This window comes from Rhinatrema bivittatum, chromosome 1 (assembly GCF_901001135.1).
Source record: "Rhinatrema bivittatum chromosome 1, aRhiBiv1.1, whole genome shotgun sequence".
Classification (NCBI taxonomy): Eukaryota; Metazoa; Chordata; class Amphibia; order Gymnophiona; family Rhinatrematidae; genus Rhinatrema; species Rhinatrema bivittatum.
Window position 1 is genome coordinate 115,291,286 of NC_042615.1, and position 19,178 is coordinate 115,310,463.

General features: G+C 44.7%; 1 protein-coding gene across 9 annotated transcripts in view; it reads right to left on the bottom strand.

The window, feature by feature from the left end:
* Positions 1 to 19,178, bottom strand: part of ACSL1 (acyl-CoA synthetase long chain family member 1) — a 292,962-nt gene that overhangs the window by 38,980 nt on the left and 234,804 nt on the right. For all 9 annotated transcript variants that reach the window (XM_029585776.1, XM_029585969.1, XM_029585859.1 and 6 more), the window contains exons 15-17: positions 12,549 to 12,621; positions 11,817 to 11,905; positions 7,837 to 7,953 (exon numbers count right to left, since the gene is read on the bottom strand). In XM_029585776.1, the coding sequence (XP_029441636.1) occupies positions 7,837 to 7,953; positions 11,817 to 11,905; positions 12,549 to 12,621 (279 nt within the window). The remainder of the gene's footprint in view (positions 1 to 7,836; positions 7,954 to 11,816; positions 11,906 to 12,548; positions 12,622 to 19,178) is intronic.

Here is a 19,178-nt window from a genome sequence, read left to right on the forward strand (position 1 = left end):
TTAATTTTAATTTTTATAGTTACCAGACATTCATTTTACAGTAGGGCTTTCACTGGCTCGCTGCTTTGCCTTCTTTGCTTGATGGTCCCCAGTGGGTGCATATAGAATGACGGTTACTCTCTCGCTTCCCCCAAGAAGTTGTTCTGGGAATGTCTCCTATTCATTCTATTAAGTCCCATCCTATCTTACATTCCCACCCATCGGGCTTTTTCAGAATATGATCGCTTGGTGTCCTCTTTAGCTACTGCTTGGAGGTTTTCGCGGCTGATGCCTTTATGGCATACCAATCTATTCTCATTGGGGGTGCCTCTGTCAATCGGAGGGGTTGGCAAGCTTCTGGTATTTGGTTCCTTTCCACTCTTATTCGTGATCACTCCCTCCTTCCTTTTTCTGAATTAGGGGATATGTATTCCCTACCTAATTCTCAGTTTTATGCTTGGTTGTAACTTCGTAACTGTCTCACACCTTCTCTGCTCTCCCAATTTAGTTTTTCTGAGTTTCCACACTTGTATGTGCTTTACATCTTGGAGGAGAAGTCCATTACCTGCTATTAATTAAGTTGACTTAGAAAATAGCCACTGCTATTACTAGCAACAGTAGCATGGAATAGACTTAGTGTTTGGGTACTTGCCAGGCTTATGGACCCTTGGTCTGACCCAGTATGGCATGTTCTTATGTTTCTTATGTTCTTACTGGGATTTTGGTCCTTTAGGTCATTTGGCCTTTTATTTATTTATTTATTTATTTATTTAATATATATTTCTATACCGGACTTCACGAATAGAAATTCACATCAGGCCGGTTTACATGGAACTTGGGGGAAAAACAAGTGTAACCAAGAACAAGAAGGCTGAATCAAGCAAAGTTACATAAAACAGGGGCATTGAACTTGGGGGCTAGAGTAGCCAGGAAGAAAGGTAGGGCGGAAATAAGCAACAAATAAATAATAAATAACTGGTTATGAGATTGGTAATTATCTCATTCCTTAGGCTCTTGGATTTATAAGTCTCTATTTCTGTGCTGACTGGGTTGCAGAATTTATGGCTTTTGGAAACTGAATGCTCTTATGATGTTGTGGTTTAGAGGTCTTTCTGGTGTCCCCCTCTGCCTGTTTCACTGTCCTCCAGTTTGACACAATCTTCTTTTTTTGTTTCTCAGAGAGCAGTGTGGACTCCCTGGAAACTTTTTCGGGCCGGTCTATTATCACATTCCTGCTGGTCTTGCTCTTCTGCTAAGACCACCTTGTCCCTTGTGTTATATTTTTGTCCCATGGTGTTCTCTTTTTTGGCAAGTATTTCCCAGGTATTACATCTGGATACTCCCCTTACTTACCATATAGTCATTTTTTTGGGGGGGGGGGGGGGGGGGGGGGGGGGGGGGAGGGCAGCCTCACCATTCGCTTTTCCCCCTCTACACCGTAAATCAGAGTTTTTTTCCTTGTTGTTACTATTCATTTAATTTTGTCATTCTGGAAACACAGTGACTTACTCAATGAACACTTTTGGTGGAATTCCATTTGTCTCTATTATAAGTATAAAAAAGCTGTCACTGTTAAGTGTCGCCATCTTGCTTTGTGGTCTCAGGTATGAAAACTGCTTGATAACTATTTTGATTCCTTTAATACAGGGGTCGGGAACCAATGGCTCGCGAGCCAGATGTGGCTCTTTTGATTGCTGCATCTGGCTCGCAGACAAATCTTTAATAAAAAAGTAAAACTCTAATAAAACCCCCCACCCTCCTGACGCCCCCCAAGACCTCCAAAATTAATTTACTACAACCCCCCACCCTCCTGACCCCTCCCCCCAAGACCTGCCAAAAGTCCCTGATGGTCCAGCGGGGGTCCGGGAGCGATCTCCTGGACTTGGGCTGTCAGTAGTCAAAATGGCGCCGACGGCCCTTTGCCCTCACTATGTCACTGGGGTTGACCAATGGCGGCGGTAGCCCCTGTGACATAGTAAGGGCAAAGGGCCGTCGGCTGCCAGTAATCAAAATGGCGTTGATGGCCCTTTGCCCTTACTATGTCACAGGGGCTACCGCTGCCATTGGTCGACCCCAGTGACATAGTGAGGGCAAAGGGCCATCGGCGCCATTTTGACTATTGGCAGCCTACAGCCCAAGTCCAGGAGATCGCTCCCGGACCCCCGCTGGACCACCAGGGACTTTTGGCAGGTCTTGGGGGGGTCAGGAGGGTGGGGGATTGTAGTAAATTAATTTTGGAGGTATTGGGGGGGGCATCAGGAGGGTGGGGGGTTTTGTTAGATTTTTACTTTTTTATTAAAGATTTTGTCTGCAAGCCCTGGACCCCCGCTGGACCACCAGGGACTTTTGGCAGGTCTTTGGGGGGGGGTCAGGAGGGTGGGGGGTTGTAGTAAATTAATTTGGCAGGTCTTGTATGGCTCTCACGGAATTACATTTTAAAATATGTGGCGTTCATGGCTCTCTCAGCCAAAAAGGTTCCCGACCCCTGCTTTAATAGGTCAAGCTGATACACAACCTGCAGTGTATTGCTTCCTTGTTTTATGGCATAATTTCAGTGCATCCCTGTAATGTGTTTTGTGGTTTATATTTTTGCATTTTGTCTTCTGTCTCTTGTACTTTTATTTGATATTTTCGTCTTTGTCTTTTGTAATCTCTGTTTGTACCTCATTTTTGTTTACTATTCTTGCAATAAAAAGATTTGAACAAAAAAAAAAAAAAAGAAACATCTGAAAAAAAAGGTATGAAGGCTTAATGAGACTGTTTAACTATCCACATAGATTTTTTTTCAGCAGCCACCAAGCATGGGAAATATTCAGGAATTGGGATTTTCTTTTTAAAAGATTTTACATTTCATCTGAAGAAGAGCTATTCTGATGATGCAGGCAGATATATTATTGTTCAAATTGAGGTGGAGGGAGGGACATACACTTTGGTTAACATTTATACTCCAAATGTTAAACAGGGTTCATTATTTCTCACTTTGGGTAAGATCTCATCCTCCTAGCAGAGGGTCATTTGATAGTGGCAGAGGATTTTAATGTCACCAGAGTTCCCTCGATGGATAATATTGCTGGAGTGAATTTACCATCTAAGGGGCACAGAAAACAATTTAAATCCTTAATGTCTCACTGGGATCTTATAGACATAGACATCGAAACCCCACTGCTTGTAACTATACTTTTTTCTCCATCCACATAACGCATACTCCCGCATTTTTTCTTGGAGGAGAGATGGTCAGTCAGGTGACTAGTGCTGATATTGGCTCAGTCACGTGGTTGGACCGTGCACCTGTCTGGATTGATTTGACTATTTCTAATTTAGGCATGGGAAAGAGGTATTGGAAGCTTGATACTCTGTTGGCAGATAAGGCACTGTGTATCCAATTATCTAAGGAGATCACAAAGTATTTGGAGATTAATAATTGTGGGAATGTTACTCCGTCCACTCTTTGGGATTGCTTAAAAGCGGTGGTGAGGGGGAAACTAATATCTACGGGAGCTTACCAGAAAAAAGAAAAGGAGGAGATCAGAGAAGCACTGTCAGCTAAACTAGCTTCATTGGTAAATTTACACAAGTGCAGAATGATGAATCCCGCGAAAAAGGGGGCGGGGGGCAGGCCTGCGAAAGGCCGCAGCCATTCGCACCACGGCGGTGCGATTTTGCCGGCCACATCGCAGCCGGCTGCAGCCTTTCACAGCAAATAGTGACACCGTAAAAGGTGTAGATATTTGCTGCACTACTGCCGGCGATAATGTTCCTCACATTATTACTGGCAGCGGTGCCGTGGCCGAATCCTCCCCCTCCCCTCCAGCTAATTAACATCCTATTGCACGCAAAAAGCCCCTTTTCACGTGGGATATTGGGCTGATACAATAAACATTGGTACAAACCATTCATAATGCACCTCAATTGGGCAGCAAGATTAAATTGGATCTCGATGCAAATCTAGTAAACTCATTGCTTTAGGTTTCACTAGATTGGCATAGTATTAGATTATCAATGCCATTTTGTGAGGCAGACATGTGTTACCCATGTTCCACAATATAATGAGCTGTATTTTAAAAGCCCTGCGCGCGTAAATCCGGCCAGATTTATGCGCACCGGCGGCCTATTTTGCATAGGCCGCCGGTGCGCGGACAGCCCCGGGACACGCTTAAGTCCCAGGGCTTCGTAAAAAGGGCGGGGGCGGGGGAGGGGGTGTGTCCAGGGTCAGAAGGTGGTTCGAGGCGGGACCGGGGGCGTGGTCGAGGCCTCCAGACTAGCCCCTGGGTTGGGTGATGGCACGCCAGCAGCCCGCTAGCAGGCGTAAATCTGCCAACAAAGGTAGGGGGGGTTTAGATAGGGCCAGGGGGTGGGTTACGTAGGGGAAGCTGCGGGGGAGGGGTGGAAAGAAAGTTCCCTCCGAGGCTGCTCCGATTTCGGAGCGGCCTTGGAGGGAACAGGCAGCGCGCGCCGGGGTCGGCGCGCGCAAGTTGCACAAATGCTCACCCCCTTGCACGCGCCGACCCCGGATTTTATAAGATACGCGCAGCTACGCGCGTATCTTATAAAATCCAGCATACTTTTGTTTGCGCCTGGTGCGCGAAAAAAAGTACGAGCTCGTGCAAATTTATAAAATCTACCCCAATATTTGGGAGTAAAGAGTCTATTACCCAAGCAAGAGCTCTAATTTTATAAGGAGGCTACTTTGGACTGGGATAAGTCTCTTGGTTGTGGAGCTCGCGACTCATGTTGGGGCAGGCCCTAACGCACACGATAAACGTTTAGAAAATAAACCCCTAAGACGATGAAATAAAAGAAAATAATTGACAGCATCGAATGCTGATACATCTAAAAACACAGCAATCGTTACTTTGCTTTTATCAACCTGTCTATCGGGCCGATACAGTATAGTGCGCTCCGGTGGAGCGCACTGTTAGCCCGAGTTTGGACACGCGAAAACGCACTTTACCCCTTACTGGATAAGGGGTAAAGCTAGCGCGTCAAAAACGCGCGTCCAACCCCCCCGAAACTAATAGCGCCCGCAACATGCAAATGCATGTTGATGGACCTATTAGCTATTCCCGCGCAATCCAGAAAGCAAAGGGGTAGATTTTAAAAAAGAGCGCGATCGCGTACTTTTGTTTGCGCAGCAGGTGCAAACAAAAGTACGCTGGATTTTATAAGATACGCGCATAGCCGCGCGTATCTTATAAAATCCTGGATCGGCACGCACAAGGCTACCGATTTTGGGCAGCCTGCGCGCGCTGAGCCACGCAGCCTGCCTCCGTTCCCTCCCCTCACCTTCCCCTCCCCCCCGGCCCTATCTAAAACCCCCCCTTACCTTTGTCCCTCGATTTATGCCTGCTAGAAGCAGACATAAATCTACGCGCGCCAGCGGACTGCTGGCGAACTGTCATCCAACCCGGGGGCTGGTCTGGAGGTCTCGACCTCGCCCCCGGGCCTGGTCTGGAGGCCTCGACCTCGCCCCCGGGCCAGCACCACGCCCCCAGTCCTGCCCCCGAAATGCCATGTCATTCGGCCCCGCCCCTGACACGCCCCGACACGCCCCCTTAAAAAAACCCAGGGACTTGCGCGCACCAGCGCGCGAGGGCCCTGCTCGCGTAAATCCACCGGATTTACGCGAGCAGGGCATTTAAAATCCGCCCGAATATGTGCAGCGAAGCCGCACATTTTACTTTCAAAAATTAACGCCTGCCGGCAGCGGGGAAGTGTACAAAAAAGCAGAAAAAACTGCTTTTCTGTACAACCTCCAACTTAATATCATAGCAAATTTAAAATCGGCCCGCGGGTGGAAGACGGATGCTCAATTATGCCGGCGTCCGTTTTCCGAACCTGTGGCTGTCAGTGAGTTTGAGAACCGATGCCGGCAAAATTGAGCGGCGGCTGTCAAACCCGCTGCTCCTGTCAAAAAAGAGGTGCTAGGGACGTGCTAGTGTCCCTAGCACCTCTTTTTACCGTGGGCCCTCATTTGCATACTAAATCGCACGCACAGGAGAGTGGCCTGTGCACGCGTCGGGAGAGCGGGCTCTCGCCTCGGAGTGCTGGCTCTACCACGGGTTTTACTGTATTGGTCTCTATGTAAGTAATCAGATATAGACACCAGAAATGTTTCTGTGCTGTTACTGTGTCTAAAACCATACTGCTAAGGACTACGTATATGATTTTGATTTAAAAAAAATCAGTTAATTGTACCAGTACAAAGCATTCAATAACTTTTGACTTTAATGAGCAGATCTGAAATCAGTCTGTAACTTGAAAGTTGTTTAATAACTGAACTTATTAACATTGTTTAACTGGATGTACAACTGCCCTTTTTTTAGGGCATCTGGAAAGATACAATCACCTAATGAATGATTCATTTTGGTAACCAGGATGTTCAAATAAAGATCTTTTCTATTACAAAAAACTTCCACCAGGCAGGAATCTAAAGAACGGCTAGACTTATTTAAACTATTAAGGAACCAATATTCAGCCGCTGAGCGGATAGTTAAGTTAGCAGGATACACCTATCTGGCTATCTTAACTGGGGTATTCAGCTGCTAACTCTGCTCCTTCCGGGAACACCCATTGCCTACCCACAGAATGCCCCCAACTTAAGCCGGCTATATTCTAGCCGGATAACTCATTAAGCTTTTTAAAATAGCAGCTTAGCCATTCAGACGGATAACTTTTCACTTATCCGTCTAAATGGCTTTTGAATATCGGCCTCTAAGTATTTTTCCACCTCAGTAAAGACAAGCTGTTCAAAACTAGACCATTTAACAGGCACCAACAAGTCCTCAAGAGGATTCATTACAGTATTAGCATTAAGTACCATTTGTAAAAATAAATCAATCTTGATCTATCATCTGAACATCAGGGGGTTCTCTTTCTGTTCTAACGTCAGGAAGTTTGCATAGTGACTCAGCACAGTGGGACTGCAAACTAGGCAGCTGGGTTTGGCCTCATTCCTACCTCAACCCCTGCACTGAAATGAATTATCAAATCACTGGGGCGGATTTTAAGAGCCCTGCTCGCGTAAATCTGCCCGGATTTACGCGAGCAGGGTCCTGCGCGCCGGTGCGCCTATGCCTACCGGCGCGCGCAGAGCCCCGGGACTCGCGTAAGTCCCGGGGTTTTGAGGGGGGCGTGTCGGGGCAGGGCCGATCGGCGTGGCGTTTTGGGGGCGGGACGCGGCATTTCGGGGGCGGGCCCAGGGGCGTGGCCGCGCCCTCCGGAACCGCCCCCAGGTCGTGTCTCGGCGCGCTAGCGGCCCGCTGGCACGCGGGGATTTACTTCTCCCTCCAGGAGGCGTAAATCCCCCAACAAAGGTAGGGGGGTCTAGATAGGGCCGGGGGGTGGGTTAGATAGAGGAAGGGAGGGGAAGGTGAGGGGAGGGCGAAAGGGAATTCGAAATCGGAGCGGCCTCGGAGGGAACGGAGGTAGGCTGCGCGGCTCGGCGCGCGCCGGCTACACGAAATCGGCAGCCTTGCGCGCGCCGATCCAGGATTTTAGCGGCTATGCGCGTCTCTACTAAAATCCCGCGTACTTTTGTTTGCACCTGGAGCGCCAACAAAAGTACGCCAACGCGCCGTTTTTGAAAATCTACCCCACTATGCCTATTGTCTGCAAGAAACCACAATATAAAACATCTTTTAAAAGCCCTTTAAAAATTGATGCTGCACTTTCCTGCAAACCTTGGATTAATTTTCTTTATAAATCCATTTTGCTGGACACACTGTGTGTTCTCCTTAGAATTCTGCTCTACGAAATCCATATATACAGAATCATCTCTTAATTTGCTGGAAGCTGAGCACATTTCCCAACACTTCAGTTTGATTTAAAAAAAACCAAAACATCTATTTGTCAACTTACCGGTAACCACTTTCCAACATCACCTGTGTGCAGCCAACCATCATTATCCAGAGCTTCTGCTGTTTTTTCAGGGTCTCTCAAATAGCCTATGAATATATTGGGCCCCTTTAAGCACACCTGGAATTAGTGTCACAGATGAAATTAGACATGAGATACAACTGGATGTATGGCAGTATCCATCAAAAAAAAAAAAAGAAAGAAAGAAATATCAAGTTCCAAGGTCATTTACAAAAACTGAACACTACAGGAGCTAAAGAGTTCATAGTTGTTACAGAAAGTAGAAAGGATGAAGAAAAGCATCCCCCTTACTTCAGATACTTCAATGGATTCAAGGGATGGGGGAGGGTTACCACAAAAAGTTAAATATGTAAGTTTATTGGGTTGATACCATAAACACTGGTACAAACCATTCATAATGCACCTCAATTGGGCAGCAAGATTAAACTGGATATCGGTGCAAATCTAGTAAACTCATTGCTTTAGGTTTCACTAGATTGGCATAGTATTAGATTATCAATGCCATTTTGTGAGGCAGACATGTGTTACTCATGTTCCACAATATAATATTTGGGAGTAAAGAGTCTATTACCCAAGCAAGAGCTCTAATTTTATAAGGAGGCTACTTTGGACTGGGATAGCCTGGGCTTTGCAACAGATCTGTGTTAAGTCTCTTGGTTGTGGGGCTCGCGGCTCATGTTGGGGCAGGAGAAGAGGAGAAGGAAGAGGAGAAAAGTACTGCTGCAGTGCCAATCCCTGTTTCATAGTCCTCCTTACTAGGATTATCTGGACAACCATCCTGTGAGGAAGAGGGAATTAAAACAGAAGAAGAACAAAACAAAAAAGGCAGTCGTGACCATGATTCAGAAATTAAACAAAAAGGTACCCCAGACACAGTTGATTCAGATAATTCTGAAGCATTCATGTTTGCCTTCTCTTCAGTTATATCCACCTAAGCTACCTCAGCTTTTACTACCTCCTCTCTATTGGGAAATTCTGACTTCTCTGTTTTAAGTGTCCTTTGAAGGTACCTCAAGCCTCGATACCTGTGGCTCAAGCTATTAATATTTATTGTATTTTTGATAGATGTGTACTTATGATGTATTATTTTATGATGTATATTGTTATTTATTGCATTTTGGATATGTTATTTGTATGATGTATTGCTATTTATTGTATTATTTCCATGCTTTGTGAATCGCTTTGGATTGGACTATGCCTAAAAAAGGCAGTATACAAATATAGTTACATAACATGCACGATATAACCTAAGGGGCGGATTTTAAGAGCCCTGCTCGCCGGTGAGCCTATTTTACATAGGCCTACCGGCGCGCGCAGAGCCCCGGGACTCGCGTAAATCCCGGGGTTTTCGGAGGGGGGCGTGTCGGGGGCGGGACCGAGCGCAGTGCCGTTTTGGGGGCATGTCGGGAGCGTTTCGGGGGCGGGTCCGGGGGCGTGGCCGCCCTCCGGACCCGCCCCCAGGTTGCGTCCCGGTGCGCTAGCGGCCCTCTGGGAGGCGTAAATCCCCCGACAAAGGTAAGGATGGGGTTTAGACAGGGCCGGGCGGGTGGGTTAGGTAGGGGAAGGGAGGGGAACGTGAGGGGAGGGCAAAAGAAAGTTCCCTCCGAGGCCACTCCGATTTCGGAGCGGCCTCGGAGGGAACGGAGGTAGGCTGTGCGGCTCGGCGCGCGCCGGCTATACAGAATCCATAGCCTTGCGCACGCCGATCCCGGATTTTAGCGGATACGCGCGGCTCCGCGCGTATCTACTAAAATCCCGCGTACTTTTGCTGGCGCCTGATGCGCCAGCAAAAGTACGCCTATTCGCGCGGTCTGAAAATCTACCCCTAAGGATGAAATAACTTTTTAAATAAGAGTAGCTATGAACTAAATAAAGCTAGTCTGCAATCACTGTTCTTTATACAACTCTTAAACCTTGCATGTAAATACCTACAGCAAAGTTAGGGAAAGTTGATCTCTACAAGCAGTTATTTTACACTTTTAGTTACAACCTTGGGAATTCTAGCCAAAAGGCTTTGAGAGGCCTGACAGGACCCTGGACCCTGGAAAATGGAGAAAAGACTCTTAAACAGACAAGGAGATTCAAATCCTCAAATCTACATTAAAAGACACACATCCAAAGCTTCACTCTGAAGGAAATGCCAAAGGCCTGCCAGTGGAAGCCTTTAATTCCAGGGACTTTCCAAACTGCCCTTGGAATTACTTCTAGCACATGCACAATAACTTTCAAAAGAGAAACTGTCCAAGGTTTTCCTTTGAAAAATCAGTTACACATTGAACACAGTCATGTACTTTGCACCTACATTTTTGTGTCGGCAGCTGAGTGGGGGAGGGGGATATGGCATATTCACTTGCAAAAATGTCATGTATGTGGGTCATTTTCTGCGCCCCCCCCCCCCCCCCCCCCAAGACCTGCCATACATTTCTGGGAATTCCTCCTCATGGCCCGGCTAGAAGCGTACACGCTATGTAGGACCGTGTGCATCTTCACCCGGGCTGAGGACAATTTTTAGAGAAGTCATTTCACCTCAGTGAATGGCTCTGCAAATTATCCTCAGAGTTTAGGAAGACATAGTAATTTCCTGTCCCTTCCCATCTGTGCACCAGGCTCGTGCAAATTTCTTTGGGATGTTTTAGTTTAATATCACATTGGTTGAAAAGCTTGTGCATGTGCATCCTGACTTGTTGGGAACCTATTCATGCCACACAAACACTTCCCCAAGGCATTTTGAAAGGGGAAGGAACTTCTCAGTTGTTAATTTGACACGCTAGAACATTTTTATGGCCATCTGTGCGCCACAGTGAGTATTCAGCAGCAAGGGCTACAGAATACTGTGTGAGCATAGTGGACATGGTTGCACCCCTACTGTATAAAGCCCAGTGACTGCCTGCCAAGCCACCTTTGGGAGCAAAAATCAACCTCAGGAGGAGACAAGAGTAGCCACAATCCAAACAGACCATCTGAGACATATACTGTAAATGTTTTAGGTATATAAAAAAATCTTGGTTATGGTGCACTCTGAAGCATAAACAAGATGCTACTGAAAGGACACCCTAGCACTATGATGAGGCCAATGCAATAAGGTGCACTCAGAAGAGTGCAGAGTTTAATCTGCAGTTGTGCACACATTTTTTGTGTGTAAACTTTACTGCTGATGCAGCAAGGAGTTTTGTGCAAAAAAAAAAAAAAAATGTGCGCATTGAACTGTGTTTATTCTTTAGTGCCCTTGCATGAAAATCCAATGCTAATGAAAGCATTAGCTATTATTCCCCAATGCAGAGAGGTGCTCTGACTTGCCTTGTGTTTTCTTAGCACTGTCAGTTTAACTCCTAGTCTGAAGTGGAGTAGTGTCTCCAGGGCTAATGTCAGTCTACCAGCAGAAGCTGGAGTTGCAGTGCCGGGGGATCTGTAATCAGGCTTTTATATACAGAAAACATGCTCTGTGTACATAAATCATATTTTCTGTTCATAAATTCCCAAGTGCAAGTCCCAGCATTCAAGTTTAGGACACAACATGAGTTTGGAGCTCCTAACTCGAGTTACTTGGGATTTGCGTGCAGAACTCATTTTATGTGTGCATAAATCATATTTTATGCATGGAAAACATGATTTGTGCACATAACCCATGTTTTCTGCACATAAAATATGATTTATGCAGATAAATCATGTTTTGCTGTGCGCATATTTTCCAATTTGTGCACCTTTTTTAACTCTTGTAACTTACTATTAGCTTACTGCATCCGGAGTTTAAAAAACTTAGTTTGCATATTATGAAACTGTGCACTGAATTTCAGCACACAGTTTTAATGCTCAGTTTTTTGCATCAGCCCCTATAATTGTTATAAAGTTGCATAAGCTTCCACAGTAAATGCAATCAATCTCTTATTTAGTAATCATTAATAGTTTTTGGTTTTTTTTGGGTTTTTTTTAAGAAGAGTCTACACAAGTTTGCCAAGACTCACCTCACCCTCTCCTTGGGCAGCAAAATAGTTCATGTCATCTACATCAACCAATTTAATTAAGTTGCAGGGCAATGGAGCCCCAACATGACCTGTCAAGAGACCAAAACTGAATGAGTCCAGAACACACTTCAGAGACAACAACCTGCAGAATCTGTATAGAACAGGTGGTGTACATGCTAGTGTGCTGCACCCACTGTAAGCCAAGGAATTGTCTGGGATAAGTTAGCAGTAAAGACTTCACAAATCATTTGCTTTGAGATTATTAGTTCAGTGGCTGCTTTGAAGATATTACACGGACTGCATATATCCACAGCAACATTTTGCAAACTTTTTACAAAGGATCAACTAGGAAACATGTCAACAAGAAATCAAAATTTTAAAGAATATTAAGATTTCACTGTACTTTAAACAATTTCAATACAGCTTATCAATGTGTCACTTTATGAAGCTGGCAAGTGTCTCAGCACCCACAAACTACAGGACTTGATTTAGTTGAAAAGTTTCATCCAAAGCCAAATTTTACTTGTGGTCAGACGATTCAAGTGATTTGTAACTAGTAAAACTATGCAAACATTGTCCTAGAGATTTTTATATAAAGTGTAGCTCACCAACAGAAAGGCATCAAATGATGTCTACTTTTTACTGATTCTTCAGCCGGCACAGCAGTGATATTTTTAGATCAATTCCAAAAACACACAGACATTCAATGAAAAAAAAAAAAAGCAATCTTACCAGCTGTCCAGTCTCCTGGTACAGTCAAAGTGCTGCCAGCTGCGCTTTCTGTCTGTCCATAACCTTCATAAAACTGTTTAAAAAAAAAATTCACCGATTTTATGCATGTTTTGTTTATAAGAGGAATTTTTTTTACTAAATAACTATAGTTGTTAAAATATTGAACAGATTACTTAGGTATAAAGATCACTTTCTAGGAATGTCCTTGGTAACAGCACACCTATCCACACTGTGCAACTAACTAGACCACCCTGCTTCTAGATGCTTCTTCCTAAAGGTTTCAAAGATTTCTATTTATAAAAGTACTTTTTTGCATGAAAGGTTTTAAAATTATATTTATTTATTTATTTAACATTTCTTATATACCGATGTCCGTTCGCACATCGCATCGGTTTACAGTGAACAAAAAACCATTGGGCGGAGCCCTTACAAAAAACAGATAATATAGTAGCTAGGTAACATATATAAAAGAAAAAAAAAAAAAAATAAAATTTTTTGGAAGGAGCTCTTACATTAAATACAAACATCAAAGAGGAAATGCTAAGGGTATATGCTAAGGGATTGAGCTCTAACAGAACCTATATACAGATTATTGCACAGTACAAAATCATCAGGCAAAAAGGCGTTCATACCAGGATATCAGATAAACAATTAGTAAGGGGCAGTTAAGTAATGGGGGGTGAGATGGAGTAAGCTTGCTGGAAGAGCCATGTTTTAAGTTTCTTTTTGAAGGCTGGGGTATAGGTCTCAATGCGAATATCATGTGGCAGTGAGTTCCATATGGTTGGGCCGGCAAGGGAAAAAGCTCTGTTCATGGTGGAGGAGAGTTTAAAAGGTTTGATAGATTGGGCATGGAGTGTTCCTTGGAGAGCAAGACGGGTGGGTCTCTTGGAGGTACGGGGTAAGAAGGGGGGGTTAATCCAGTTGAGGTTGGAGTTAATTAGACTCTTGTGTATGATCGAGAGAGTTTTATAAAGAATTCGTGACTGTATAGGGAGCCAGTGTAATTGAATAAGTGTGGGGGTGATGTGATCTCTTTTCTTTGTGTTTGTCAATATCCGAGCGGCGGCATTCTGTAAGAGTTGGAGGGGTCTAGTGTGTGTTGCAGGAATGCCAAGTAAGAGCGCATTACAATAGTCAATCTTAGATAAAATAATAGCTTGGAGGACAGTGCGGAAATCATTGAAATGAAGTAAGGGTCTGAGTTTCTTTATTGTTTGCAGTTTAAAGTAGCAATCCTTTAAGATGGATTTGATGAATGGTTTGAATGAGAGGTGATTATCAATAATGACTCCTAGGTTGCGAGTGTGTGATGGGAAGTTGGTGGCAGAGTAGGCAGGAGGGATGTCTGGGAGCGGTTGCTTATTGGATATGATTAAAAGCTCAGTTTTGTTTGAATTAAGAGCTAGATGCATGTCCTTTAGGAGTTGGTTGATAGAGGAAAGACAGGATTCCCAGCTGTGTAGAGCGGTTTGGATGGTGTCTGAGAAAGGGAAGATGATTTGTACATCATCAGCATAAATAAAATGTTTGATGTGTAGATTAGTAAGAAGCGTAGTGAGGGGAAGCATGTATATATTAAAAAGAGTAGCAGAGAGAGAGGACCCCTGGGGAACACCTTGGGGGAGACTGATGGGATCAGATTGGTTATTGTCCATAGTGACAGTGTAAGTACGATTTTGAAGATATGATTGAATCCAATCAATGGCTTTGCCAGTAATCCCAATATTTCTAAGTATGTTGAGTAGGACATCATGATTAACAGTGTCAAACGCAGCTGATATGTCAAGTAACGCAATAAGGTAGGATGACCCTGAGTCGGTTCCTTTGATAAGGGTATCGTGTAGGGAGAGGAGAAGTGTTTCAGTACTTAAGTGCTTCCTGAAACCATATTGGGTAGGAGGGAGGATGTTATTCTGCTCAAGATGATCGGAAAGGCGTGAGTTCACTAGCTTTTCAATAACTTTAGCTAGGAGGGGTAGGTTGGACACTGGTCTGTAATTAGAGAGGATGGTGGGGTCCTGGTGGATTATACAGGCATAGCTGAGTCACTATAATTATAACCTTACAGCACCTCCCCCGCTCTGGTAATACAGGAGGAGAACCCTGCCAGCAAAGGAGAGGTTAGCTGTAACTTGCACCTATAATAATATGAGGAGCAGAATGGGGGTGCAGGTTTTTTGATTAACACAGAGAGAAGAGTCCCTTGCTCCCTATTACTGGGAGCAGGATGCAAAAGGGGCTGTGCGTGAGCAATGCAGATTTTGGAAGCTGCACGTATATTCGCACGTATGAGTAAAAACAAGGGAGGCAGAAATGGGCAGAGTTGGGGACGGGACATTGGCCTGCCAGGGTGGGGCCATTGGTTACGCATGTAACGCCATACTTTAAAACCAGAGGCCGTAGCACGTGGCGGCTTGCTAGCTGCATAACTTTACTGCTGCTCCTGATGAGGACCAAAGTCTGCAGATCTTGTGTTTTAGGGCTTACACAACAGGTTGCAGGGTCCGGATCAATTGGGGGGGCGTGCAGGATGAAGAACCAGAGGTGTCTGGAGGACCTTGAGATTGACTGGGCAAACTGGTGGACTAAGTGAAAAAACTGGGAATGTCCTTTACACGAGCATGTTTTAAAATCCGCTTACATATGCGTGTTAAAGCCAGCAAAGTCCTATGGAAGCTTTGAGAGGTAGGTTTGCATGAGTAACCTGTTAAAATTAGGAGCATACGTACGTGCACTAGGCAAACTTTAAATCATATGCGTGCATAATTAAAAATTCCAGAGTATCTCCACTTGTGCGCCGATACACAAGCATGTGGGTGCATATGCACTCATTTTAAAATTAGTCTGTTAATACTTTTACTATTAACTTGTATACAGAACACAATGCAGTACGGACAAGGCCGAAATATGGGCGAACATATAACAGCATAGCAAAAATAAAAGTAAAAAATAAATCTTTTAATAATAATTTCTCTGGAACTAAGCAACAGAGATCAAAAATAGTAATAAACAATTAGTAATATAACTAGCAGTCTGGAAATGCCTACTTAGACTGCACCCAGTAAAAGAACCCTGCATGTAACCAAATCCCCAGGGATAAATTTCACACTACTGCACCCAAAAACATGTTCTACCTCTCCCCACAGCAGTCCCTATCCAAATAGGAGTGTAGACACAAAAGAACAAAATAAGAAAAACGTTGGACCTGTCTGCTGGTGAGAATACAATTGGTAAATCACAACCAGTGAGCATTGCTGCAGTTTGGGAAGTATTGAACTCCTTGAGAAAAATAGTCTTGTAATTGCTCAACTAGGGAAAGATAAGATGGGCCCCAGCCCAGTTGCTGGTTTTTCAATACCAGGGCTGGTTTCTACTCAGTCTGGGGCAAACAGCAGTATTTATCTGACACTTCAACTGATGAGACTGTCTTACATTAATGTTGCTATATGGCTACTGCAATGCAGGGGCAGAGGAGAAAGGACAGAACCCCACATTTCCTCTGTACTGTTTCTGAGAATATTTATGGTTACTTAGCTCAATTCTGTCAAGTGTGCCTTCACTCATCCCTCGAGTGGAAGGCCTGCTTGCTGGTAGCAGAATACAATGCAGTCTGCCAACCTGTTGGAGAGTGTCTGCTTGCCCACCGCAACTCCAAGTTTGTTTTTATCAAAAGATACAAAGAGTTGGGTGGATTTCCTATGGACTGCGGTGCGGTCTAAATAAAATGCAAGAGCACGCTTACAGTCCAAGGTGTGTAGAGCTCGCTCACCTGGGTGAGCGTGAGGCCTTGGAAAGAAAGTGGGCAAGACTATGGATTGATTTAAATGGAAATCAGTTACCAACTTAGGAAGGAATTTAGGGAGAGTGTGAAGAACCACCCGGACATGGAGGAACCTGTGTAGGGTGAGTAGGTCACAAGGGCCTGTAACTCACTTACCCTGCGAGCAGACGTGATGGCTACTAGGAAAAGCACTTTCCATGTAAGGTGTCTGAGGTCGCAGGAGTGCAGGGGCTCAAAAGGAGTATGATGAGCTGTGCAAGTACTACACTGAGGTCCCATGCCACGACCAGTAGTCGTAGAGGAGGCTTAAACTGTAGTAAGCCTCTATGAAGCGACTCACCAGGGGTTGAGCCGTTATCAGGGCATCCCCTATACCTTGATGGTACGCAGAGATGGCACTGAGATGTACTCGTATAGAGGAAGTCTGGAGACCAGATTCCGAGAGGTGCCAGAGATAGTCTAATAGTTTGGATGTGGAGCAAGAAAAGGGATCAAAGCCCTTCTGTGTGCACCACAAGGTAAAACCTCTTCCATTTAGAGTGGTAAGATTTCCGAGTGGAAGGCTTCCGTGAAGCTACAAGGACTTGAGAGATGCCACTAGATAGATTGAGTGGTTGTAAAATCAACCTTTCAACATCCAGGCCGTCAGAGACAGGGTCTGGAGGTTTGGGTGGCGTAACTTGCTGTGATTCTGTGTTATGAGGTTGGGCGACGTGCCCAGGCAAATGGGTTTCTGGACAGAGAGGTCGAGAAGCATGGGGAACCAAACATGGCATGGCCAATACGGGGCTATGAGTATCATTAAGCCTCGGTCCTGATGTAGCTTCACAAGAGTCTTGCTTACTAGCGGAATCGGAGGATACGCGTATAGCAAACCTGTGTTCCAGGGACGGGCGAAGGCATCCATGGTTGGTGCTTGTCTGTCCCTGTATAGGGAGCAGAAGCATTCCACTTTGTGGTTCTCACTGGACGCAAAGAGGTCAATGGTCAGTTGACCCCACCAGTGGAAAATTCTGCTCATGACAGAGGGATCCAGAGACACCATTCTGAACCGTTCCTTGTGAAGAAATGTGTTCAAGGCATGGAGGCCACCGGTCTTTTTTGGAATTAGGAAATACCTGAAGTAGAACCCTCTCCCCTGCTGATTCGATGGAACCGGGTCCACGGCTCTGGCCGACAGAAGGGTCGAGAGTTCGGACTCGAGTAGTCCTGTGTGATCGTCCCAGCTCCAGAATGGAATGGGTGGGAAGTCCGGGGGTATTTTTGAAAAATTTAGACAGTAACCGTGGGTTATGATGGACAATACCCACTGGTCCGTGGTAATTGTCTTACAGCAATAGCCTGGTGGCTTAGTAAACAGACACTCAGCCTGAACTCTTCTAGCTCAGCCATCAAGGTCATCCCCTACAATCTTTCCCCTCACTAACAGGTATCCCCTTACATCCTCAGGAGTTAGAACGAAACCTAGAGGTTCAACTCGACCAAACCTCCCTATGGAACCTCGACCAAAACCTCACAATGGAACCTCATGTATCTGCATCATATCCGCAAAAATTGAAATTTCCTTGATAAACACAATCTTGTTACTGTAATCCATGCATTGATCACCAGCCGAATTGACTACTGCAATTCCCTATTCAATGACATCTCACAAATCATTGCAAAGCACCTCTAGCTCCTACAAAGTACTGCTGCTAGAATTTTGGTAGGTGCCAAAGCAACTGACCACATCAGACCAATTCTACATCAACTGTATTGGCTTCCCAGTCAAAAGCAGAATACAATTTAAAACTCTCTGCTTTGTCATCAAATGCTTGAATGAACAGGCCCCTGAATACCTCTCCCAACTTATTTCCCCTTGCATACCCGCAAGGGCACACTAGTCCTCCCAATGGCTCTTCTTTCCTCTCCTCCTCCGACCTCTGCTATATTCTCCTGCTCAAGACTTTGCACTTTCAGCTGTTATTTACAAAAATTTTGGAACAAAGTACCACTCACACTGCGCCTGGAGCCAGGCTACCTTAAGTTCAAGAAAAAAGAAATGGTATGGCTTTTCAGCCAGGCCTTTCCCTCAGGGATCCTCAATCTCCCAACCTAACTACCTGATCTCCCAACTGTACATAACAGGGACTCAAAGTTATATACAAATGGATTCTCTATACTAGATCCCAATGTTACTCTAATTGTAATTTCTGATTCTGATTGTAAACTGTTCAAAAGCCTCTGTTAATTTAAATTTACTGTAATCTACTTTGAGACTAACTTTGGGAAAAGGCAGACTATTAAATGTCTATAAATTATACAAATAAATCTTTCTATTCCTCTTCTAAAGTGTTGCCTTCAAGTCAGAAAATAACTCCTTAGCTGTCGGGGAGGGCAACCCTGGTCTTCTTACCAAGCTTCTTGGTAGTTTCCTCTGGTGAGTCCTGCCTTTTCCTGGACTTTGGTAAAACTATCATTTGGGTTTTTTACCACAAGTCTTTGTATGTTATGATAGACGCCCTTAAGGGAGGAGGGCCTGATGGTAGGAAGTACCAAGTTTTTTTCCTACTGAAAGCAATGGTTTCCTTGAATGAGGTGACACTTTATTGGCAAGGCACTTGGTTCAGCTGAGTTGTGGGCTCCCTCTTGACTGAAAGGGCACTTAAAGTACCTGAAAGTATACTTGGGTTCCATTCCTTCTGGGATGAATCCTTCTGGGGATAATTGACAAGAGCCTGGCCTAGTTATAGGGAATATATTGATCCAGTTACAAAGATGTCAGTTCAGGAAGCAATTTTCTCTCCCTTTTATTTATTAATTTACTTTATTTATTTATATTCTGCTTTTCGCCACTTCAAAGCAGA